The following is a 26,873-nucleotide window of genomic DNA, read 5'->3' on the forward strand; positions in this document are numbered from 1 at the left end:
ATTTCCTTTCCAAGTGTAACATTTACTTATTTACTCATCAAGTTTAGTGTTTTAATTACCCAACATAGTAGTTACCAATGAAAATGTAGTCATTCAATGCCAGTCTTTGCCTTTTGGAAAAACTCCAACTTCATTAGGAATATAGTTGCTGCCAGGTGAAATTAAGTGAGCTCAGTCTTAGAAAATGTTATCACGGGCATAGTGTGTGTTACCAAAGGAAGGTGGTCAATCTCTGCACAGTGGGAGGTCTGCATACATTAGCCCAGTGATATACTTTAAGCTTCACTAAGCACCCCACTAACATAAAGACTGGGTTAAAGTACTCTCCACTTGTATGAAGAAAAAGTCCCACCACCTGGCCACCCCACAATGTGACTTAAAAATTTTTTTTAATTAAACAAAATTGAGGGAGATTTTTTTTTCTCAATAAACTCTCTACTGTGCCTTAAAACTCCAAGGATTTTGCAAATGTGAAATCTTTTTACTACTGAAAGACATACCTAAGATTAGCAATTATTTCTAAGTGATGTCATGTGTTGTAAGGAGCTATGATATATACTTTGGAGGTCCTGGCATTAAAAATCTGTTCAGGCTGCTTTTAAATACATGAAAAGAAAAACTAACATATTAACTGTTACATAAACAGATAAAGATAAATGAATTCTTGATCAAAAGAATAATTTAGGAAATTCCCAACACATTCTGACAGAATGGATGGTGTAAATTGAAAATGTGTATTCCATAATCACCCTCTTTAAATTTTTTCCAATTGTGATTTTTTAATTTGAGAAAAAATATTTACACGTAATGTTAAGTTTTCAAATTTTGCTAAAGTGTTTTCTCAACACTTTAATCATATTTTTCATGGCAAGATTTAATTATGGAAAATCCAAAATGTAAAAATAAGAAAATCATTTAAGTTGTTCTCAATGCAAGAAATTGATTTCTAATTCACACCATATATTGCACAAGATAATGATACAAAATAAAAGCAGAGCTATGAATCAAAATAATTAATAGACTGTGTATGGCTGATTCATTTTGTTGTGCAGAGGAGGCTAAAACAACGTTGTAAAACAACCGTACTCCAATAATAATTAATTATAAAAATTAATAGAATCATAGAGAACAAAGAGAATAGAACAATTTTAGAGGCGACAGAAAAAAAAATTTTTAAGACTCACCTTTCCAAACTGTTCTGATTCCGAGAGTTGCTGCCTTTCTTCTGCTGAGTCTGGACCTTGAGGTAGGCTGGGGCTGAAGGCCATGAGATCTGCCTTGGGCGGCCCCTCCCCAGAGCACACCCTCCGCCGCCTCTGCTGCGAGTAAGACCAGCTCCCCACCGCGCTGGAGCACACCAGCGTGGGCTTCCCGGGCCCGCACGCGCCCTCGCTGGATGGCGCTGAGCACCGCAGCGCCGTGTACAGCAGCAGCGTGAGTACCAACAGGCTGGACACCGCGCAGGTGGCGATGATCAGGTACACGTTCACATCCACCAGAGCGGCCTCCGCGCCGGCGGCGCCCGTCGACGCCCGCGAAGAGGCCTTGGGCGCCTGGCCGCTGTCCTCCAGCGACAGCAGCACGGTGGCCGTGGCCGTCAGCGCCGGCTCGCCGTGGTCCTTCACCAGCACCAGCAGGCGCTGGCGCGGTGCGTCCGCCTCGTCCAGGGCGCGCGTCGTGCTGATCTCGCCCGTGTACAGCCCCACGCGGAACGGGCTGCGCGCGCCACCCGCCGCCGGCTGCAGCTCGTACGACAGCCACGCGTTGTAGCCCGAGTCCGCGTCCACCGCGCGCACCTTCGCCACCACGTGGCCCGCGCCCACCGACCGAGCCACCAGCTGGCTCAGTGCGCCCGCCCCACCACCTGGCCCGGGCAGCAGCAGCGCAGGCGCGTTGTCGTTCTCGTCCAGCACGAACACCTGCAGCGTCACGTTGCTGCCCAGAGGCGGCACACCAGCGTCGCGCGCGCTCACCTGGAACTGCAGCAGCTCCAGCTCCTCGTGGTCCAGTGGCTGCAGCGCGTACACCTTGCCGCTCTCCGCGTGCACCGACACGTAGCTCGACAGCGCTCGCTCGCCCACCCGCCGCTCCACCAGCGAGTAGGACACCAGCGCGTTCTCCAGCGCGTCCGCATCCTGCGCCGACACCGTGAAGATGTGGCAGCCGGGTGGGTTGTTCTCCTTCACCAACACCGTGTACTCGGGCTGCGCGAACGCGGGCGCATTGTCGTTCACGTCGACCACCTCCACGGACACGCTGGCTGTGGCCGACAGGGAAGGCGAGCCTGCGTCCCGCGCTGTCACCACCACCTCATAGTTCGCCAGGTTCTCGCGATCCAGGGCGCTGTCCAGCACCAGCGAGTAGTAATTCTTGAAGGTGGACAGCAGTTTGAAGAAGTCATGGGGGGTCAGGGTGCAGGTCACCTGCCCGTTGGCACCGGAGTCGCGGTCAGACACCGTGATGAGGGCGATGACTGTTCCCAGCGGAGCATCCTCTCGGATGGGAAGTGAAAGAGATGTGATTGAGACTTCTGGTGTGTTATCATTGATGTCCACAAGTTTTACTGAAATTTTACAGTGCCCAGACATTGGTGGAGTCCCGTTGTCATACGCAATGACTTGAATGTCATAAGATTTCACTTCCTCATAATCTAATTGTCCCTTAGTTCTGATTTCCCCTGAGCTGGGATCTATTTTGAACTTGGTCTTTATATTGGGGGACACATCACTACTAAATGAATACACAATCTCGCTGTTTGATCCTTCATCTGCATCAGAAGAATTTAATTTAATCACCAAGGATCCCTTTGCGATGTTCTCTAACAATTGTACTTTGTAAACTGATTGGTCAAAAGTAGGTTCGTTGTCATTCACATCTAATACCTTAATAAGCAATTGAACGGTGCCTGTGAGCTCAGGTTTGCCCCTATCAGTAGCCACCAGTAACAAATTAATCTCGGCAGTTTCCTCTCTGTCCAGAGATTTCCTCAGCACAAGAGACAAAGACTGGCTTAGTTCATCATTTGTCTGGATATCTAGAAAGAAAAACTCACTGGAGCTGAGCTTGTAGGAGAGAAGAGCATTTACTCCGACATCTGCATCAAACGCCCCCTCTAGAGGAAACCGCGAGTCAAGCAGCCTCGATTCATGAAACCGGATAGTCTTTACTGTCACTGGAAACACTGGCGGATTGTCATTAATATCCTTTATTTCCACCTCCACATGGAACACCTGCAGCGGCCGGTCCACGATCACCTCCAGGTGGATGCTGCACTCCGCGCTCCGCCCGCACAGCTCCTCCCGGTCGATCCGAGAATTCACAAACAAAATGCCATTCTGCAGATTTACCTCCAGAAGGTCCCCGCGGCCTTTGGACGCCACCCGGAACAGGCGCGGCACCAGCTCCATCAGCTCCAGCCCCAGGTCCTGGGCGATGCGGCCCACGAAGGTGCCATGTTTGGCCTCCTCGGGGACGGAGTAGTGGACCTGGCTGCTCCTGGCCTCCCCTGCAGCGAGGAGCAGAAGCAAGAGTAGCAGACACCCGACCTCTCCGCCCCTACTCTTAGAAGACACCATCACCAATACTCAGCGACTTGATCAAATTAGAATATCATGTTTTGCAAAATTTTAAATATTGTCCTCTAGTCTCTGCTCAAGTCCTGCTGCTTCTCTTATTGTTCTGTCTCTCTGGAGTGACAATAGGGTCCTGGATATTTTTCTTCCTACAGAATACACTGTAGTAGACAGCGACATCATGTGGCCAAAATGTAGGCTCTAGTATTTATTCTGTAGATTTAAAATTAAACAATTGTCTAGTCTAAGTTTACTGATAGCTTTCATTTAGGGAAAATATTTATTTTAAACTCTGAAATATATCATTCTCCCTTTAATTGTGTTAAAAACATGTAACAAAATTTACCATCTCATCAACTTTTAAGTATACAATTTAGTATGTTAAGTATATTCACATTGTTGTGAAACAGATCTTGAGAACTTTCATCTTGCAAACATGAACTTCCATCTATAACCATTAGAAAACAACTCCCCTTTCCCACCACACCACACCCCTCTAACCACCATTCTACTTTCTGGTTCTATGAATTTGACTACTCTAGGTACCTCACATAAGTGGAATCTTACAGTATTTGTCTGTAACTGGGTTATTTCACTTAGCATAATGTCCTCAAGGTTCATCCATGTTGTAGCATGTGATGGATTTCCTTACTTTTTAAGGCTGAATAATATTCTGATGCATGTATATACCACAGTTTGTTTATCCATTCATCCATCTGTCTATGGATATCAGGTTTGCTTCCACCTCTTAGCTATTGTGAATAGTGCTATTATGAGCATGGGTGTGAAAATATCTCTGAGACCCTGCTTTCAGTTCTTTTGAATATAACAGAATTTTTTCTCAGTTTCTTCACATAAAGCACATAGGAATCAAAGGGTATTTATTTTATACTTTATAAATTGAAAATATATTTATATATTCCATTTTTAGTTTGTTTTCTGAACTGTTAACAGATGTTTGTAAATTAACAATTCATTTGTTCCTCATTTGGATAATGTATTCTTAATTAAGAATGTTCCCAAAATAAGCTCAAAATGGATTAAAGACCTAAATGTAAGGCCAGAAACTATCAAACTCTTAGAGGAAAACATAGGCAGAACACTCTATGACATAAATCACAGCAAGATCCTTTTTGACCCACCTCCCAGAGAAATGGAAATAAAAACAAAAATAAACAAATGGGACCTAATGAAACTTCAAAGCTTTTGCACAGCAAAGGAAACCATAAATAAGACCAAAAGACAACCCTCAGAATGGGAGAAAATATTTGAAAATGAAGCAACTGACAAAGGATTAATCTCCAAAATTTACAAGCAGCTCATGCAGCTCAATAGCAAAAAAACAAAAGACCTAAAGAGACATTTCTCCAAAGAAGACATACAGACTGCCAACAAACACATGAAAGAATGCTCAACATCATTAATCATTAGAGAAATGCAAATCAGAACTACAATGAGATATCATCTCACACCGATCAGAATGGCCATCATCAAAAAATCTAGAAACAATAAATGCTGGAGAGGGTATGGAGAAAAGGGAACCCTCTTGCACTGCTGGTGGGAATGTGAATTGGTACAGCCACTATGGAGAACAGTATGGAGGTTCCTTAAAAAACTACAAATAGAACTACCATACGACCCAGCAATCCCACTACTGGGCATATACCCTGAGAAAACCATAATTCAAAAAGAGTCATGTACCAAAATGTTCATTGCAGCTCTATTTACAATAGCCAGGAGATGGAAACAACCTAAGTGTCCATCAACAGATGAATGGATGAAGAAGATGTGGCACATATATACAATGGAATATTACTCAGCCATAAAAAGAAATGAAATTGAGCTATTTGTAATGAGGTGGATGGACCTAGAGTCTGTCATACAGAGTGAAGTAAGTCATAAAGAGAAAGACAAATACTGTATGCTAACACATATATATGGAATTTAAGAAAAAAGAAATGTCATGAAGAACCTAGGGGTAAGACAGGAATAAAGACACAGACCTACTAGAAAACGGACTTGAGGATATGGGGAGGGGGAAGGGTAAGCTGTGACAAAGCGAGAGAGAGGCATGGACATATATACACTACCAAACGTAAAACAGATAGCTAGTGGGAAGCAGCCGCATAGCACAGGGAGATCAGCTCGGTGCTTCGTGACCGCCTGGAGGGGTGGGATAGGGAGGGTGGGAGGGAGACGCAAAAGGGAGAGGATATGGAAACATATGTATATGTATAACTGATTAAATTTGTTATAAGGCAAAAAATTAAAAAAAAAAGCACATAAAAACAAAACAAAACAAAACAAAACAAAACAAAACAAAAAAAAAGATTCTGAATGGCACAAGCATATTAACTACCAATGGGAAATCCATTCATATTTATATAAAAATAAATATTAAGTAACAACACCACTCCATAATCACCTTTTCCTCCATCCTAGAAGTACCTTTTCATTTAAAAAAATCACTTTTTTTTTTTTTTTTTTTTTTGCGGTACACGGGCCTCTCACTGTTGTGGCCTCTCCCGTTGCGGAGCACAGGCTCCGGACGCGCAGGCTCAGCGGCCATGGCTCATGGGCCCAGCCGCTCCGCGGCATGTGGGATCTTCCCGGACTGGGGCATGAACCCGTGTCCCCTGCATCGGCAGGCGAACTCTCAACCACTGCGCCACCAGGGAAGCCCTAAAAAATCACTTTTCAAACTTTGTAATCTTAAACCCCCTTTTTTTGGTTTAGTAGTCATTAACAAAAATTTGAGATTCACCTCCAAGTTAATACCTTCAAATAACCCAGAAAATTTTAACCTTTACAACAATAATCATAATACAGAAAGAAATGTTTGTCTGTTCTTAGATCCATAATGCATCATCTAAAAATTTTTTGACAGTGATCCCAATGTAGCTGTGTGAAGGCATGCCTGAATCTCTTCAGGCCAAATTTAAAGGGCTATTGGTATTTATCAAGTGATGTCCAATTCCATTAGAAATCTTATTATTAACCTCTCAGTGAAGTACTGTTAGATAATTGATTTTTCAACCTATATAAATTCTTGAAGAAACAAGTTGTGCCATTCTAGCTTCAAACGTCAACCTCTAACTCAAGTTTTTTTGGCTTGATAAAAGAAATATGTTTACGTTCTCCATACTGTTTATGATTTTTCAGTTTGGCCTTAAAACGTAGTTTCCTCTATCCCTCCTAATCTTTTGATCATTTTAGTTCCCCTTTCCAGAGAATTTTCCATCTACTTGATTATATTTTCATTAGTTGAGGCAATGAGAATTACATATAGTTTTCTGAGTGCAAATTGCATAAAGAAGGAAAGCCCACATCTGTTTTTTTCCAGAAAACTTGCTAATAACAGTCAGCATTATACTGCCTATTTGTTAAAAGTCATGAATAGAATGAGATCCTCCTTTATAGACACCTTGTTTAGACAAAGAAAACTGAAAAGGCAATATTACACCAATGTAAGTATTTTCATAACACAATTGTTATTTTAAACAGGTTACAATGTGGTCCCCTTGAAGCCAAGGACCTCTCCTATCTTGTTTCATTCTTGCTAGGTCCCTAGTTTCTACAGCAGGACTTAGTTTGCAGTAGGCTCTCCATGTGTGCTTGTGTTCTGATCCATCAGTAAATATATTCAGTGTCCCTAGAGAAACTCCTAAGCCTGGACATGGGGACATAGGTAATGTGAATTTGGGAACAGAAATTATTTTTGTGACTCCTTAATTTATCTTGACCAGTTTTATAATCTTGCAAAGTTTATCTCATATTTAAAGGAGCTGGAAACTTTTCTTGGCAATGTGAAATCTAAAACTATTATTTATTATTTGCTGATTTTTGCCAGAAGCCTGGGTGGGTATGATAATTACTATTTGAAAAGTTACAGAAACATACTCACTGCCTGTTTCTTAAAACACTCTAAGCAACAGCACTATATCAATTAAAATATCTAGAAACTTAACTACTAAATTATAGTAATTTCTTATAGAATGCTTTCACAAGGGGACTTCCAAGGGACTTTTTCTGCATGTTTATTTAAATGTTTGCAAACAAAAATATGTGCATTTAATACTTGTGTAGTTTCAGAATTAAACATAGAAAATAAAATTTAACATTATGCTCTTGACTTAATGACTAGCATATATAATAATATTTATAACAAATATGTTTCAGCTGGTTTTGCAAAACTGCTATCAAACATACTGTTCAGGATATTGCTAAACCCTTATATAATGACCAGTAATCAACTCTGAATTTACAGCAGGAAGAGAGGAGTTTTTTCTCTCTTAAAGAGTTGATACAGAGAGTTTCCTTTTATTCTTCTTTTTTATATTTCTGTACTTACTTCCAGGAAGGTGAGTATTAGGATTTGCACTCAGCCTATGATTGATTTTTTGATAAATTGTTCCCACTCTTCTCTTGATCTTTTACTTTGGCTTTTAAACAGACTTTTTAAAATTGCTCTTGTAAATATCTTCCATTGTAAGCTACCTTAAATATTTTATAAAAGGCAATGAAGTCCATTAGAACAAGCAAGTTCTGGATATCCTTGGGAAATCTGGAGAAAACTTAGTAAAAATACTGAACTTAGATTTTCTGAGCCTCAGCACTTTCATCCACAAAGTGAGACTAAAGTATGCACTTCACAAAGTTATTGGAAATGTTGAGAGAAGTAAAAATAAAGTGTCTTAGGGCTTCCCTGGTGGCGCAGTGGTTAAGAATCCGCCTGCAAACGCAGGGGACACGGGTTTGTGCCCCGGTCCAGGAAGATCCCACATGCCGCGGAGCAACTAAACCCATTCGCCGCAACTACTGAGCCCACGCTCTACAGTCCGCGAGCCACAACTACTGAGCCCACGTGCCACAACTACTGAAGCCCGCGTGCCTATAGCCCGTGCTCTGCAACAAGAGAAGCCACCGCAATGAGAAGCCCGCGCACCGCAACAAAGAGTAGCCCCCGCTCGCTGCAACTAGAGAAAGCTCGCGTGCAGCAACGAAGACCCAATGCAGCCAAAAATAAATAAATAAAATAAATAAATTTAAAAGTAAATAAATAAAGTGTCTTAGACATTTGTGAGTAAATGGAAGGTGCTAAGTGTTTCCTAACCAGATCCTATACTAAAAACTTCATTCCATGCTAAGCTTTCTAGAACCAGGAGAACTCAGAGTCGTTGGCATCAGGATACTGATCATAAAAGCAACGAAGAAAATAGTTGTATATTTTAACATAAAAATTAAAATATCACCCTACAAATATCTTTTAAATTACTTTTGTTTAAAACGATTTTTTTAATTGCCCACTTTGAAACGCAAAACCTTAAGGGAAGGCAGATGGTTTCTGTAAATCTGCCGATAATTTTTTGTCCAGGGCTTGACATTTCATTCCAAGCTACAAATAAACTTGAAAATGACAATGTATTTGACTACGTTAAGATTCTGTGTTAAATATGATCAAGACTGCTTAATATTTCAGTATTCTTTCAGAAGTATCCTACTATTTGATCCAAGGAATATGGCAATTTGTTCCTACATTAGTTTTTTTGTTGTTTGATTCCAAGTTCTATTCAACATGCAGCTATAAGTAATAGAATAAATATCTACAATAAATGGTAAGATTTGTTGCGATTTTAGTGAACACTTGGAATACATCTTTTAAAGTGACATTTGAAAAGATGGTTAGATAAGTAAAAATTTTTAAAAACTAAAGCCGAAGCTTGGAAGTTGAACTTATATTACCGAATTTGTTTCTGGATGTTCATTTCTTCCCGACGTGCTCAGACCTGGACAAAGACCGGCGCTGAAGGCCATGAGGTTGGTCTTGGGCGGCCCCTCTCCAGAAAACACCCTCTGCCGCCTCTGCTGCGAGTAAGACCAGCTCCCCACCGCGCTGGAGCACACCAGCGTGGGCTTCCCGGGGTCGCACGCGCCCTCGCTGGGCGGCGCCGAGCACCGCAGCGCCGTGTACAGCAGCGTGAGCACCAACAGGCTAGACACCGCGCAGATGGCGATGATCAGGTACACGTTCACATCCACCAGAGCGGCCTCCGCGCCGGCGGCGCCCGTCGACGCCCGCGAAGAGGCCTTGGGCGCCTGGCCGCTGTCCTCCAGCGACAGCAGCACGGTGGCCGTGGCCGTCAGCGCCGGCTCGCCGTGGTCCTTCACCAGCATCAGCAGGCGCTGGCGCGGCGCGTCCGCCTCGTCCAGGGCGCGCGTCGTGCTGATCTCGCCCGTGTACAGCCCCACGCGGAACGGGCTGCGCGCGCCACCCGCCGCCGGCTGCAGCTCGTACGACAGCCACGCGTTGTAGCCCGAGTCCGCGTCCACCGCGCGCACCTTCGCCACCACGTGGCCCGCGCCCACCGACCGAGCCACCAGCTGGCTCAGCGCGCCCGCCCCGCCGCCCGGCCCGGGCAGCAGCAGCGCGGGCGCGTTGTCGTTCTCGTCCAGCACGAACACCTGCAGCGTCACGTTGCTGCCCAGAGGCGGCACGCCCGCGTCGCGCGCGCTCACCTGGAACTGCAGCAGCTCCAGCTCCTCGTGATCCAGCGGCTGCAGAGCGTACACCTTGCCGCTCTCCGCGTGCACCGACACGTAGCTCGACAGCGCTCGCTCGCCCACCCGCCGCTCCACCAGCGAGTAGGACACCAGCGCGTTCTCCTGTGCGTCCGCGTCCCGCGCCGACAGCGTGAAGATGTGGCAGCCGGGCGGGTTGTTCTCCTTCACCAACACCGTGTACTCGGGCTGCGCGAACGCGGGCGCGTTGTAGTTCACGTCGGCCACCTCCACGGACACGCTGGCTGTGACCGACAGGGAAGGCGAGCCCGCACCCCTCGCGGTCACCACCACCTCATAGTTCTCCACACTCTCGCGATCCAGGGCGCTGTCCAGCACCAGCGAATAGTAATTCTTGAAGGTGGACACCAGTTTGAAGGGGACATGAGGCGTCAGGGTGCAGGTCACCTACCCATTGACACCAGAGTCACGGTCAGACAAGGAGATGAAGGCGATGACGATGCTGAGTGGAGACTCCTCTCTTACAGGCAAAGACGGATGTGACCGCCAGTTCCGGAGCATAATCATTTACATCCAGCACTTTCACTAAAACCTTGCAGTGATTTGACATTGGAGGACCTCCTTTATCAACTGTTTTTTACCTGAATTTCGTAGGATTTCGTTTCTTCATAATCCAGTCTACCAATTAGCCTAATTTCTCCTGAGCTGGAATCAATTTTGAATTTTTGTTTTTTTGTTTGTTTATGTTGAGAAACATCATTGCCAAAAGAAAGACAATTTCGCCGTTTACACTTTTGTCAGCGTCAGAGGCGTTTAATGTGGTCATTAATGTTCCAGTTGCTGGAACATTAGTCGTATCTAATAAGTGTACTCTGTACACGGCCTGGGCAAACCATGGGGCGTTATCATTATCGTTGAGCACCCACCATGATCGGCAGCTGAACTGTACCTTCTAGTTCTGGTTTGCCCCCATCAGTGGCTGTCAATAATAAACGAAGTTCTGGTGTATCTTCTCTATCCACAGACTTCTTCAATTCAGGCTAAAGTGACTTACTCAGTTCATCACTTGCCTGTACATCCAAAGAGAAATAATCACTGGAGCTGAGAGTGTATGTTAGAAAAGCGTTGGTACCAATGTCTGCATCAGCAGTGCCCTCTATCGGGAAACGTGAATCCAGCAGCCTAGATTCAGGAATAAATAGCCTTTGTTCTCTCACTCTAAAGACCTGTGGATTATCATTAACGTCCTTCACCTCCACCTCCACATGCAACACCTGCAGCGGCCTGTCCACGATCACCTCCAGGTGGATACTATATTTCGTGTTCTGCTCGCATAGCTCCTCCCGGTCAATCCAAGAATTCACAAACAAAATGCCGTTCTGCTGATTTACCTCCAGAAAGTCCCCGCGGCTTTTGGATGCCACCCAGAACAGGTATGGCACCAACTCGGCCAGCTCCAGCCCCAGGTCCTGAGCGATGCGGCCCACGAAGGTGCCGTGTTTGGCCTCTTCAGGGTCCGAGTAGTGGATCTGGCCGCTGCAAGCCCCCCAGGCTGCGAAGAGCAGAAGCGAGAGCAACAGGCACCGGCCTCCCTAGCCACCTCTCCTTGAAAACAGCATCGCAAAAGCACTACTCCTTTCCTACCGTTCTCACTTTACTTTAAAATCTTGCCTTTTTTTCCCCTTCATATTTGAAATAATTTATCTCCTTACATTTTTGTCTTCTCTCCAGCAGTGACAAAATGGGGCTTCCTTCTTTAGTTTTTGGTAATCAGTATACGGAATCTCAAGTGACCCTAAGTGCCAAAAGAATCCTGAAAGAGAAGAACAAAGTTGGAGGACTCACACTTCCTGATTTCAAAACTTGCTACAAAGCTACAGTAATCAAAACAGTGTGGTATTGTCATAAAGACAGACATATAGACCAATGGAATAGAACAGAGAGCCCAGAAATAAATCCTTACATATATGGTCAGACAATTTTCAACAAAAGTGCTAAGACTATTCAATGGGAGGAAAGACAGTCTTTTCAACAAATGGTGCTGGGAAAACAGGAAATCCACATGCAAAAGAATGAAGTTGTACCCTTACTTAACACCACATACAAACATTAACTCAAATAGATCCATAACCTAAATGTAAGACCTAAAACTGTAAAATTCTTAGAAGAAGATAGGGCAAAAGCTTCATGACATTGGGTTTGGTGATGGTTCCTTGGATATGGTACAGGCAACAAAATTTTAAAAACAGACAAATTAGACTTCATAAAAGGTGAAAATTTTTTCCATCAAAAGACACTGTCAAGGACTTCCAGTTTCTAGTTCTGAATTTAAGGGGATTTGAAATCACCACTCCAACAAATAAAAAGCTGAGCAGACTGAAAAAAATCAACAACTCTTCTTGGCTGTGTAAGAGAGGGGAGGACACAGGGCAAACCACTACCCCCAAAATTAAAGAGACAGGGAAATACAGAAAGTCACAGATTACTTACTGGCACAGAGACCCAAGGGCAGAAGCCACTGTGGAAACCAGAGCTGGAGCAGGAATATCTGAACTGCAATAGACAAATTGCTGGAGGCTCAATGTAGATGGGGGGGAAATCAGTCATGAGGGGGGCTCAAAATGTTTTGAAATTTACCTCCAGGAGCCTGACCAGATTCCCACAGTAAATATCAGAGAAAAATCCCCCTCATGCTTCTGGCAGTGGGAGGTGGAAATGAACCATTTTGAAATGTATTCTGTTCTTCTTAACAAGGCCTTCCCTCAGGGAAACTAATTGTTGGTTTATTATCAGAGCCAATTCCAACAGGCTCTAGCTTTCTGTGAGGGAGAAGAAAAATACCCAATTCCAGGGCATTCTAGCCATTCTGTCTGACATGGGGTGGAGGGGAATGAGAAACACTTGTGAAGTTCATAGTTCAGAAGCGTAATATCACTAAAAGACTGAGATCTAACCATAGGACTATAGAATGCTTCCTCTCTTCCCCCACCTCAACACCTCATTATTACTAGGCTTTTTATAGCAGTTCCTTCTGCCTGGTATATCATGTCCAGCTATCAACAAAAAATTATGAGACATAGCAAAAGGGGTGGGGGGAACTCCACAATTTGAAGAGCAGAGCAAATATCAGAACCAGACTTGACAGGGATGTTGGAATTATCAGACTGGTAATTTAAATCAGCTATGATTAATATGCTAATGGCTCCAATGGATAAAGTAGACAGCATGTAAGAAAAGAAGAGATGGTCAATGTAAACAGAGATGGAAATGCTAAGAAAGAACCAAAAAGAGTGGGAGGGAGGGAGACGCAAGAGGGAAGAGATATGGGAACATATGTATATGTATAACTGATTCACTTTGTTATAAAGCAGAAATTAACACACCGTTGTAAAGCAATTATACTCCAATAAAGAAGTTAAAAAAACAAAAAGAAATATTAGACCCCATTTTTGAAGAAAAAAACCCATTTAAAAGAAAATGTAACAGAAATGAAAGATGACTTTGATGGGCTCAGTAGTAGATTGGACATGGATGAGGAAAGAATCTCTGAGCTAGAGGATATATCAATAGATTCCCCAAAAACCAAAAAGCAAAGAGAACAAAAATTGAAAAAACAGAACAGAAAATCCAAGGACTGTGGGACAACTTTAAAAAAGGTATAGCATTAGGGCCTCCCTGGTGGCGCAGTGGTTGAGAGTCCGCCTGCCGATGCAGGGGATACGGGTTCGTGCCCCGGTCTGGGAGGATCCCATATGCCGCGGAGCGGCTGGGCCCGTGAGCCATGGCCGCTGGGCCTGCGCGTCCGGAGCCTGTGCTCCGCAGCGGGGGAGGCCACAGCAGTGAGAGGCCCGCATACCGCAAAAAGAAAAAAAAAAAAAAAGGTATAGCATTAAAAAAAGGGGGGTGGTGGTGTATAACATACTCATAGTGGGAATACCAGAAGAAAGAGAGAAAGGAAAGGAAGAAATATTTGAAATAATAATGACCGGGAATTTCCTCCAAATTAATTTCAGACATCAAATCACAGATCCAGGAAGCTCAGATAACACCAAGCAGCATAAACACCAAAAAATCTGCACCTGGCATATCAATTTCAAACTATAGAAAATCAAAGATTAAATAAAAATCCTGTTATTTTACTACAGCTTTATGTTACCATCAGGAGAAACTGGGTGAAAGGTACACAGGATCTCTCTGTATTATTTCTTACAACTGAATTTGAATGTATAATAATCTCAAAATAAAAAGTTTAATTGAAAAAACATCCTGAAAGAAGCCAGAGGGAAAATACACTTTACTTATAGAGGAACAAAGATAAAAATTACATCTCACTTCTCCTCAAAAACCATAAGAACATTCTCAACTTGATAATGAGAATCCATGACAAACGTATAAATAACATTATACTTAATTGTGAAGGACTGAATGTCTTCAACCTCAGATTGGGAACAAGGCAAAGATATCTGGTCTCACTACTCTTATTTGTTTTAGCATAGTGAAGGAAGTTCTACTCTGTGCCATAAACCAAGACAAGGAAATAAGAGGCATATAGATGAGAAAGAAAGAAAACTGTCCCTATTTACAGGGGCAGTAAAAAACCTCCTAGAAAAGTGAATTCAGCAATGTCACAGAAAACAAGATAAACATACAAAAATGAATGTATTTCCATATGATAACAATGAAAATATACATACCAAAATTAAATTTAAAATACAATACCATTTACAATTAGCTCAAAAAAGATACTTAAGTGTAAGTGTATTCTGTATTCTGAAAACTACAAAACACTAATGAAAAAAATTGAAGAATATCTAAAGTGGAGAGACCTACTGTGTTCATGAATTGGATGACTCGACACTTCATGGAGAAATGTCAATTTTCCCTGAATTAACATATAGATTTAACACAATTCCTACCAAAATCTCAACAAGATTTTCTATAGATATAGACAAGATTACATGGAATAACAAAGGAACTATAATACTTGAAGCAATTTTTAAAAACAATAAAAAAGTAGAAGGAATCAGTGTATCCTATTATTTATTATACAGCTACAGAAATCAAGACTGTGTTATTGGTAGATAAATAGACAGATCAAGGGAACAAAATAAATAATCCAAAAATAGACGCATGCTAATGTGCTGAACTAACTGAATTTTGACAAAGTTGCAAAAGCAATTAAATACAGGAAAGATAGCTTTTCCAGCAAATAGTGTTAGAGCAATTGGACTTTGTTAGGAAAAACAAACAAACAAAAAACCCCTGTCTAAGTCTCATATCTTATACTAAAATCAATTCAAAATGGATCATGAACCTAAAAGTAAAACATAAAACTCTAAAACTTTTAGAAAAAAATATAGGAGAAAATCTTTAGGATCTAAGGGTAGGCAAAGAGTTCTTAGACTTGACACCAAAAGCACAGTCTGTAAAAGAGCACAGGCTCCGGACACACAGGCCCAGGGGCCATGGCTCACAGGCCCAGCCGCTCCGCGGCATGTGGGATCTTCCCAGACCGGAGCACAAACCCGTGTCCCCTGCATCGGCAGGCAGACTCTCAACCACTGCGCCACCAGGGAAGCCCCTGTAAAAGAAAAAAAAATTGATAAATTGGACGTCATCAAAATTTAAGAACTTTTACTCTGTGAAATACCATATTTAGAGTATGAGAATAAACGCTAAAATTTTGGAGAAATTGTCTGCAAGCACATAACTGACAAAGAACTTGTATCTAGAATCTATAATTGATAATCAAAACTCAACAGTAAAAAATCAAACAGCCCAATTAGAACCTGGGCAAAAGACATGAAGAAACATTTCACCTGCTGGAGAGGGTGTGGAGAAAAGGGAACCCTCTTGCACTGTTGGTGGAAATGTAAATTGATACAGCCACTATGGAGAACAGTATGGAGGTTCCTTAAAAAACTAAAAATAGAACTACCATACAACACAGCAATCCCACTACTGGGCATATACCCTGAGAAAACCATAATTCAAAAAGAGACAAGTACCACAATGTTCATTGCAGCTCTGTTTACAATAGCCAGGACATGGAAACAACCTAAATGTCCATGGACAGATGAATGGATAAAGAAGATGTGGCACATATATACAATGGAATATTACTCAGCCATAAAAGGAAACGAAAGTGAGTTATTTGTAGTGAGGTAGATGGACCTAGAGTCTGTCATACAGAGTGAAGTAAGTCAGAAAGGGAAAAACAAATACCATATGCTAACACATACATATGGAATCTTAAAAAAAAAAGTTCTGAAGAACCTAGGGGCAGGACAGGAATAAAGATGCAGACATAAAGAATGGACTTGAGGACATGGGGAGGGAGAAGGGTAAGCTGGGACGAAGTGAGAGAGTGGCATGAACATATATACACTACCAAATGTAAAACAGGTAGCTAGTGGGAAGCAATCACATAGCACAGGGAGATCAGCTCGGTGCTTTATGACCCCCTAGAGGGGTGGGATAGGGAGGGTGGGAGGGAGACACAAGAGGGAGGAGATATGGGGATATATGTATATGTATAGCTGATTCACTTTGTTATAAAGCAGAAACTAACACACCATTGTAAAGCAATTATACTCCAATAAAGATGTTTAAAAAAAAGAATTCTAGGAATCACACAGGAGCGAGGGAGACGCAAGCTGGAGGGAAGATATTGGTTGAAGGAGAGTTATGTTTTCAGTGGAACAGACTCTCGAGCATGTTTAAAAGCTGTTAGAAAGAGTGTGGTTTAGACTATGAATAAGAGAAACAGGATAACTGATAATGTAAGGGCCCTGAGAAGCTGGGAGGGGCAGGAGTTCAAGCATGGGGGGAAGGCTTGGTCTTGGTTGTGAAGAGAGATCACTGCTTTCACTGAATCAGAAGAGGGTGCAGAGAGAATGAGTTCGAATGGGTGGGGACGTGTATACCTGGTATCCACTTGCTCCTCAAATGAATTTACCTTGCTCCTCAAATGAATTTACCTCCAGATCAAAGCAATAGAGCCAAGCCCTGTCTTAGGTGCTTGAGATGTGTGAGTGAATGACACAGACAAAGATCTTGTGGAGTTAGAGTCAATTTTTGTTATTTTTTCCTTATTATATTTTTTCATTTTATTTCGTGTTAAAGGGTAATGTGGCTGCAATTTTTTCTGAGAAGGTAAAGGTCAGGCTATTGCTGTAAGGAAGCTGGCAGGGAGTTGGGGAGGCCCAAAGGGAAAGTGTAAAAACCTTGTCATTGAGAGCAGGACAGAGAAACTTACCTCATTTTGGGGGGCACTGGGGAGGTCCTTTTAAAGTTGAACCTTTGCCTTTATGAAAAACCGTTGGGTGGACTCTTGTGCAGCTCTCTCCAGCTGAGTTTGGCTCCTAGGCAGAGATCTAGAGAAAGCAACAAAAAGAAGGTTTAGCTACAAGAAGACTCTTAAATTAATTTTCTCCCCGTGCATTTGTGCCCAATTTTATCTCTACTTGTTTATGCTTTATCTCCTTTACCTTGAGTGCACTTGACAAAAGTTAATCTATTTTATTGATATGTTCAAATAATTTTTCCCCTTTTATCTCTAATATATTATGGTTACCTTGATTAATTTAACTCTCATTTATGTTTGTTCATTTCATTGCTTTTTTTCTCAGCTTTTTCCCCATGAATACATAGTTAATTTATTATTTTTCTTGCTTAATAACAAAAGCATTTAAGACTATACATTTTTCTGAAGATAGTTTTGGATCCATGCAGTTGATTTTGGTATATAATTTCTAAAATGTTTGTAATTTAATTGTAATCTTTCATTTTCTCTTTTTTTTCCCAAGAGTTACTGAAAATAGAGTTTTTTAGATTTCCAGTGGGTTAGAGTCAATTATTATATATTTGATTTTATTACATTGTGGTGAAAGAATGTGGGTTGTATAATTAACACTATTACTGAATTAATTAAGGTATATTTATATCCTTATATGTTATCAAATTTTGTAATCATTCCACAGACAGACACTTGGAAATAATGTACATTGTTAATAGGCTTGAAAATTTGATAATCATTCCTTTGTACAACTATTGTTTATTGAGTTTCTAATATGTGCAAGGAATCACGGTAGGTACTGGGAATGTAGAGAGAACAAGATAGTCAGGGTCCCTGTCCTGATAGAACTTATGTTCTAGTGCAAGAGACAGGGAGAAAAAATTACATATCAAATAAAATGTTTATAAGTTGCCATGAGTGCTATGAAAGAAGCAAGGAAAAGGAATTGAGGTAGAGATAGCAGACTGCATTCTGCATAAGGTGGTCAGGAAAGGCCACCAGAAGAACTTATACTCAGGCAAAGTCCTAGAGGATCATAACCTACTGGCCAAATAAAGCTTTGGAGGGAGATCTTTCCCTGGAGAGAAAATAGGAGAGAACCAGGGAGCTGGCATACTTGCAAGGGAATGATTACAATGAGAAGTCATGGACTTCAGGTTAGACAGGGAAGCGAGGAAAAAATAAGCAGTCAGAAAGTCACAGTGCCAGTAATTTGGCAACCTCCCAAGAGCTGAAGAATTTGGGGCTGTAGGGGTTTGTAATTTAATGATGTAGGTAGAAGAAGGATGGAGGACAGAGAGTAGGGTGTTTAAACTCAAGATTTTAGAGACAGTGCAGTTTTTGGTGATGACTATCTAAGATGTGACCAGGGGAGGGGGTGACTGAGTTCGACATTGTTGATGAAGGGGTAAGGATCCAGGGAGCTGGAGCACTGGAAAGTTCATCTCTATGGACATTGTTGTAGGACTTTGGGCAGAGAGGAAAACTAGAGGCCAAAATCAGTTTATTGTACTTTATTGTTAGATTATCTATATTTTAAATAAATTTAATCTAATTGAAAAAAAAATTTGACCAAAGAAGAAATACAAATGGCAAAGAAACATATGAAAATATTTTAACACCAGTAGCGTTTGGGGAAATGCAAATTAAAACTATAATGAGATATCATTACACATCTACCAGAATGGCTAAAATAAAAAAATCTGACATCAAATGTTAGCAAGAATGCAGAAAAACTAGAGCATTCATATATGGCTGATGAGAATACAGAATATGACAGCCATTCTGGAAAACAGATTGGCTGATTCTTTTGGAAAAAAAATAGACTTAAAATTGCACTCCTGGGCGTTTATCCCAGAGAAGTGAAAACTTATGTTCACACAAAAACCTCTAGACAAATATTGATAGCAACATTATAATATTCAAAACACTGAAAACAAAACAAAACAAGATACTCTTCGATGAGAGAATGGGGGGAAAAAAGCTGAAAAATACAGTAACTGAAGAGAAAAATTCACCAGAGGGGTTCAACAGCAGATATGAGTAGGCAGAATAAAGAATCAGCACAGTTGAAGATATAGGACAATGGAAATGTTTGAGGAGCAGAAAGAAAAAAGATTGAAGAAAAGTAAAGGAAGCCTAAGGGACTTATGAGACACCATCAAGAATAAGAATATATGAATTATTGGAGTCCAAAAATGAGAAGAGAAGGAGAAATGGGTAGAAATATTATTTGAAAAAATAGTAGTCAAAAACTTCCCAAATTTGATGAGAGACGTGTATCTACAAATGCAAGAAACTCAAGGAACTCCAAGTAGAATAAATCTAAAGAAACCGACACTAAGACACATTATAACCAAACTGTCAAAAGACAAAGGGAGAATCTTGAAAGCAGCAAAAAAGAAATTACTTGGCATGTACAAGTGAAGCTCAATAAAATTATCAACTGACTTTTTATCAGAAAACTTGGAAGCCACAAGGTAGTAGAATGATAAATTTACAATTCTGAAAGAAAAATTTGTCAATCAAGAATTTCATATCTGGCAAAAATGTCCTTCAAAAGTGACATTCCAAAATAAACAAAAGCAAGGGAGTTCATTACCACTAGACCTGCCCTAAGGAAATGCTAAAGAGAGTCCTTTGGGTTCAAATCAAAGGACAAAAAACTTATCAAAAACAAATCAAAGACAGTAACTTAAATTTGAATGATAATATAAAGATCTCCAGCAATGTAAATACATGGGCATATATAAAAGCCAATATTATTGTAATTTTGATTAGTAAGTCTGCTTTTTGTTTTCTACATAATTTAAAAGACAAATACATAAAAATAATTTAAATCTGCTATTGGACACACAATGTATAAAAATGTAATGTGTGCTGTCAAACATAAAGATGGGGAGATGAAGCTGCATAGGAATAGAGTTCTTGTATGTGATTGAGATTGTTATAACTTTAGGATGTATATGTAATCCCCATGGTAATCACAAAAATAATATCTATAGAAAAACACAAAAGGAAATGAAAAGGAAATCAATACATGTGATTACAAAAAATCAACTAAACACAAAAGAAGGTGGTAATGGAGTAAATGAGGGACAAAAAAAAGCTATAAAGCATACATAAAACAAACAGCAAAATGGCAGAAATAAATACTTCTTTATGAGTATACTATTATTCTAAAGGTACATGGATTAAATTCTCCATTCAAAAGGCAGATATTGGCAGAATGGATTAAAAACATAATCGTATTCTATGCTGTCTACAGGAGACACAATTTAGATTCAAACATTGAATCAAGATTCAATACAAGACTGAAAATAAAGGATTGGAAATTATGCATACACACACAGCAAACAGTAACCATACAAAAGCTAGAGTGGCTATACTTATTTCGGACAAAACAGACTTTAAACTAAAAATGATACTAGAGAAAAAAGAGTGACTTTATGTTGATAAAAGGGTCAATGCATCTTTAAATTATAAAAATTATAAACATATACCCACCTAACAACAGAGCCCCCAAACACATAAAGCAAAGACTGATAGAAATGATTGCAGAAATAAACAATTCCACAATAGTCAGAAACTTCAATACTCCACTATCAATCCTATATGAAACAACCATGCATAAAATCAACAAGGAAACAGAAGACTTGAACAACAGTCTATACAAACTAGACCTAACAGACTTTTACAGAGAACTCCATCAACAGCAGCAAAATATACACTCTTCTCAAGTACACATGGAACACTCTCCAGGTTGAGACATAAAGCAAACCTTTATGTTGAGACATAAAGCAAACCTCAATAAATTTAAAAAAGATTTAACTCACTAAAGGATGTTCCCCTTTAATGGAAATTAGAAATTAATAACAGAAAGAAATTTAGGAAATGCAAAAAATATGTAAAAATTAAACAATACATTACTAAATAACCACTTGGCAAAAGAAGAAACATCAAGAAAAATAAAAAAATAGTTTGAGGTAAATGAAAATATAGCACAACATACCAAAACTTAATGGGAGACAAGTGCTTAGAGGGAAATTTACAACTGTAAGTTCAAAGAGAAGAACGATCTTAAATTAATAAACTAAACTTCCACCTTAAGACACTGAAGCAAAAAAAAAGAAGAGCAAACTAAACCTAAATCAATCAGAAGGAAGTAAATAATAATGCTTACAACAGATACTGATGAACTAGAGTACAGAAAAAGAATGAAATAAATATCAATAAAACAAAAGGACAGTTCTTTTAAAAAATCATTAAAATTGACAAACCTTTCACTAGACTGACAAAAAGAAAGAAAGAGAGAGAAAAGAATCAAATAACTAAAATTGGAAATGAGAGAAGGAACACTACTACTGACCTTATAGAAATAATAAGAATGCTAAGGTTATACTATGAACAAGTGTGGGCCAACAAATTAGATAATATAGATGAAATGGAAAAATTCCTGGAAAGACAGAAACTAACAAAATTGAGTTTAGAAAAAATATAAAAATCTGAATAGACCTATAACAAATGAAGACATTGAGTTAGGAAAAAAAAAAAAAAAACTTCCCACAAGGAAAATCCCAGAACCAGATAGTCATTTAAAAAAGGTTCTTCACCAAGCCTTCCAAAGAACAGAAAAGGATGGAATATTTCTCAGCTTTCTACGAGGCCACTGATACTAAAACCAGACAAGACACCACAAGAAGAAAACCCTACAAACAAATATCTCTTATGAATACAGACATTGTTGAAAATATCAACAAAATACTAGCACATTAAATCCAGCAAAATTATGAAAAGATAAAGCATTATGACTAATGGTGATTTAACCCAGTAATGCAAGGTTGTTTTATCATCTGAAAATCAACTAATGTAATACTTCATATCAATAAAAGACAAAAACCACATGATCATCTTTATAGACATTTTTCTCTTTTTATTTTGGGATACAGGAAGTCCAAACAATGGCATAGAGATCCAAACATGACTACATGTTGAAGCCTTTCCCAAGTGGGAATATCAAATTTAAGATGCATTAAGGTAGTTTTGTGAGTTAAGGGAAAGGAGGAGGAGTAAAAGTAAGGAATCAATGAACAAGGAACAAGGTCCTGGAAGTGGAAGACGGGTAAGGGAAGAGTAGGAGAGATATGGAGGGGAGTATAACGAGGTTTTGTGGATCTATAAATAAGGTATTTCTAACTTTCTCATAATTTAATTTGCTTTATCTAAGTAATTATTTAGTGAGGCAATTTTAAAGTCCAATTTCAAGGCAGAAGGTTCCTCATAGCAACTAAATAAAGCACTCCATTGGGAAGTAGAAATATTTCCTTTGTGTTCTAAGGTACTTCAAAATGTACAATCTAGTCTATATCAAAATTTCTCCAAAGTAAGCACTATAATTCCAAATTGTACGTGGTAAAACTGTACCAGTTAGAGACATATGAACTTAAATTAGCATATAGAGTTTATACAGTCTCCAATTTTTTTCTAGGATAGATATTCTGATTATCTAAAAACAGAAATACAAAACATGAAGGCTTTCTTAGTTAATTAAATTATATTACGAATTCTCCCAAGCTGAGAAAGATGTAAATGTTGCCTAAAATTCTTCCTAAATTCCTAAAATTTGTTCTTACCCTCGTGAATTATTTGATGAAAACTAAGATCTCTAACATGAATAAAGGTCTTCCTACATACCTTGAATTCATAGAGTTTCTCCCCTTTATGAATTCTCTGAAGTTGAGTGATCTGATAGCCACTATTTAAGGCCTCTCCAAATATTTTATATTTATAGGATTTTCATCATTATGAATTCTATTTTGCATATTACGGTGTCTTCCTTTGTTAAACACTTTCTCACATTCCATATATTCATAATAATTCACACAAGTATAAATTCACCAACATATATTGTTTGAATTATATCTAAAAGCCTTCACACATTCCTTACACTCAAAGAGCTTCTTACCAATATGAATATTATCAAGGAGCCTACTGATGCATACTAATGGTTTTCCCACTTTGACTAAATTTATAGGATTTTTTAAAACCAATATTAATAATCTGATGTTGATTAAGTTGTTCACACACAGTAAAGGCTTTTTGGAATATTTTATAGTCATAAAGCTTCACAGCAGTCTCTAACATATTGTAAGGACTGAGTTAAGTCTAAATATATTCCCACGTTTAAAAAAATTTTTATTTTATACTGGAGTATAGTTGATTTACAATGTTGTGTTAGTTTCAGGTGTACAGCAAAGTGATTCAGTTATACATATACACATATCTATTCTTTTTCAAATTATTTTCTCATTTAGGTTATTATAGAATATTGAGTAGAGTTCCCTGTGCTATATAGTAGGTCCTTGTTGGTTATCTGTTTTAAATATAGTAGTGTCTATATGTCAATCCCAAACTCTCAATTTATGCCTCCCCCAACACCTTTCCCCTTTGGTAACCATAAGTTTGTTTTCCAAGTCTGTTTATGCTTTGCAAATAGGTTTATTTGTATCATTTTTTTTTAGATTCCACATATAAGCAATATCATATGATATTTGTCTTTCTCTGTCTGACTTACTTCACTTAGTATTATAATCTCCGGGTGCACCCATTTTGCTGCAAATGGCATTATTTCATTATTTTTAATGGCTGAGTGATATTCCACTGTATATATGTACCATATCTTCTTTATCCATTCATCTGTCGATGGACATTTAGGTTACTTAGGTTACTGCCACATCTTGGCTATTGTAAACAGTGCTAAAATGAACATTGGGGGGCATGTATCCTTTTGAACCATGGTTTTCTCCAAATATATGCCCAGGAGTGGGATTGCTGGATCATATGGTAGCTCCATTTTAGTTTTTTAAGGAACCCTCCATACTGTTCTCCATAGTGGCTATACCAATTTACATTCCCACCAACAGTGAAGGAGAGATCCCTCTTCTCCACACTCTCTCCAGCATTTATTGTTTGTAGACTTTTTTATAACAGCCATTCCGACTGATGTGAAGTGGTATCTCATTGTAGTTTTGATTTGCATTTCTCTAATAATTACCGATGCTGAGCATCTTTTCATGCGCCTCTTGACCATTTGTGTGTCTTCTTTGGAGAAATGTCTGTTTAGGCCTTCTGCCCTTTTTTTTTTTTTTTTTTTTTGCAGTACGCGGGCCTCTCACTGTTGTGGCTTCTCCCGTTGCGGAGCACAGGCTCCGGACGCACAGGCTCAGCAGCCATGGCTCACGGGCCCAGCTGCTCCGCGGCATGTGGGATCTTCCCAGACAGGGGCACGAGCCCGTGTCCCCTGCGTCGGCAGGTGGACTCTCAACCACTGCACCACCAGGGAAGCCCCTTCTGCCTGCCCATGTTTTGATTGGGTTTTTCTTTTTTTGTTGTTTTGTTTTTTTACATTGAGCTGCATGAGCTGTTTGTAAATCTTGGAGATTAATCCCTTGTCAGTTGCATTATTTGCAAATAGTTTCTCCTATTCTGTGGGTTGTCTTTCCACATTTCTTATATTAATCAGTTATCTCACCACTATGAATTCTCTGATATTAAGTAATGTGTACAAACGCAATCATGGCTTTCTCACATTTCTTACATTCATAATGATTATCATCAGTATGAATTCTCTGCCTTGAAGAAAAAAACTCAATTCAGTCTAAAGACCTTATTTATATTCCTATGATTTCTTTCCTGTATGAATTCTCTGATGTTGAGTAACTCATCCACACATAAATGCTTTCCTTCACTCCTTACATTCATAAAATTTATCACCAGTATGAATTCTCTGCCTTGAAGAAAGAATGCAATCAAGTCTAAAGACCTTCCCACATTCTTTATATTCCTGTGATTTCTCACCTGTATGAATACTCTGATATGGATAAATTGTCCACACACAGTTAAGGCCTTATTGCATTTTTAATATTCATAAAGCATCTCACCAGTATGAATTCTCTAACATACAGTAAGGACTGAATTAAGTCTAAACATCTTCCACATTTCTTACATTCATCGGTTTCTCATCAGTTTAAATTATTGATGTTAAGTAACTTGTGTGCACACAAAAAAGGCTTCCCCACATTACTAATAGTCACAAAGTTTATCACCAGTATGAATTCTCTGGTTTGCATAAAGAACTTAGTTAGCTCTAAACAACTTCCTACATTCCTTATATTCACAGGATTTTACATCAATATGAATTCTCTGGTATTGACTATATTATCCACACAAATAACGACTTTCTCTCATTGTTAACATGTAATTTTCTGACCACTATGAATTCTCTTCCATGTGGTAAATACTGACTTAAATTTAAACATCTCCTCACATTCCTTACATTCACTGTGTTTTTTATCAGCAGTATGACCTCTCTGATGTTGAGGAAACTGATATCCACTACTGAAGGTCGTTCTACATTCTTTCTGATTACATCATTTCTAATTAGAGCATGTTTTCTCTCAACTTTGATAAAGGTTGGATTTATGTTATTGCTTAAACAGATTCTGATTCTCTGAGTTATATGTTAGAAAATGAGGCAATGTGGTCATTTTTGTAGATAATAATTTGGGTAAACTATTTCTTTTGAGTTACCCAACACCTCTTAAAACATGCTCTCACACTTTCAGTCATTTCTAAAAATAGAGGGCTTAAGGTCAAGTGTATTACTTCTTAAACTGATTCCCTAATTCCTGGAGCACTTATTTAGTGTCTTCTCTCCAAAATTCTGGGCACAAAGGTTATTCGGTGATAGAGGAAGCTCCAGAACTAGACTGGTGTATAATGGAATTCTCAGAGGAAACTGTTTTACTAGTAAGTTAGTTTTGTGCAGCTTACAACTTAAACCCCACCAATAATCTTTTAAGCATGTCATTTCCCTTATGACTATCCTCCCAAAATAAAGTACCTGCAATTGTTTGATTCTGGCCTTGAACATTGATTACATAAATAAAAGATAAAAACCAAATAATGTAGAAAAGCATTTGTATTAATTTCCTAGGGCTGCTGTAACAAATTACCACAAACTTGATGACTTAAAACAACAGAAATATAACTCTCACAGTTCTAGAGGCCAGATTATAATAGCCAGGTGTTATCAATGCTTCACTCCCTCCAAAGACTCTAGGTGAGAATCCATTCCTTACCTCTTCTGGTGGCTGTCAGCATTCCTGGTGGCTGTATCACTATCATCTCTCTCTCTCATCTTCACATGGACTCTCCCCTTCTCTGTGTTTTCTTCCATCTCTTATAAGGAAATTAGCTGTTGTATTTAGGGTCCACCTCAGTAACCCAGGATGTTCTCATCTTCAGATCATTAATTTAATTTAATTATATCTAAAAAGACTATTTTTCAAAATAAGGTAATATTCAGAGCGTCCAGGTATTAAGACATGGACACATCTTTTTTGGAAGCTACCATTCAACCCACTACAACATTCAGTAAAATTCAAATTTTAAAATTCTGATTAAAAATAACTCAGGAAAATTTC

General features: G+C 39.5%; 1 protein-coding gene and 1 pseudogene across 2 annotated transcripts; both read right to left on the minus strand.

Annotated features, from left to right (window-relative positions):
- Positions 1 to 1,148: 1,148 nt before the first annotated feature.
- LOC309804743 (protocadherin alpha-2-like) lies at positions 1,149 to 3,575 on the minus strand (the record flags this gene model as incomplete). Its single annotated transcript, XM_082622295.1, has 1 exon — positions 1,149 to 3,575. The coding sequence occupies one exon, from the start codon at positions 3,573 to 3,575 to the stop codon at positions 1,149 to 1,151; it is 2,427 nt and encodes an 808-aa protein (XP_082478421.1).
- Positions 3,576 to 9,305: 5,730 nt separating this feature from the next.
- On the minus strand, positions 9,306 to 26,626 carry LOC309805364 (protocadherin alpha-1-like; annotated as a pseudogene). The gene is made up of 3 exons: positions 26,529 to 26,626; positions 24,954 to 25,020; positions 9,306 to 11,683 (listed from the first exon to the last, which is right to left on the minus strand). The product of its transcript is annotated as a protocadherin alpha-1-like (transcript).
- Positions 26,627 to 26,873: the final 247 nt, after the last annotated feature.

Source organism: Mesoplodon mirus, assembly GCF_964341445.2.
Source record: "Mesoplodon mirus genome assembly, chromosome: 5".
Lineage (NCBI taxonomy): Eukaryota > Metazoa > Chordata > Mammalia > Artiodactyla > Ziphiidae > Mesoplodon > Mesoplodon mirus.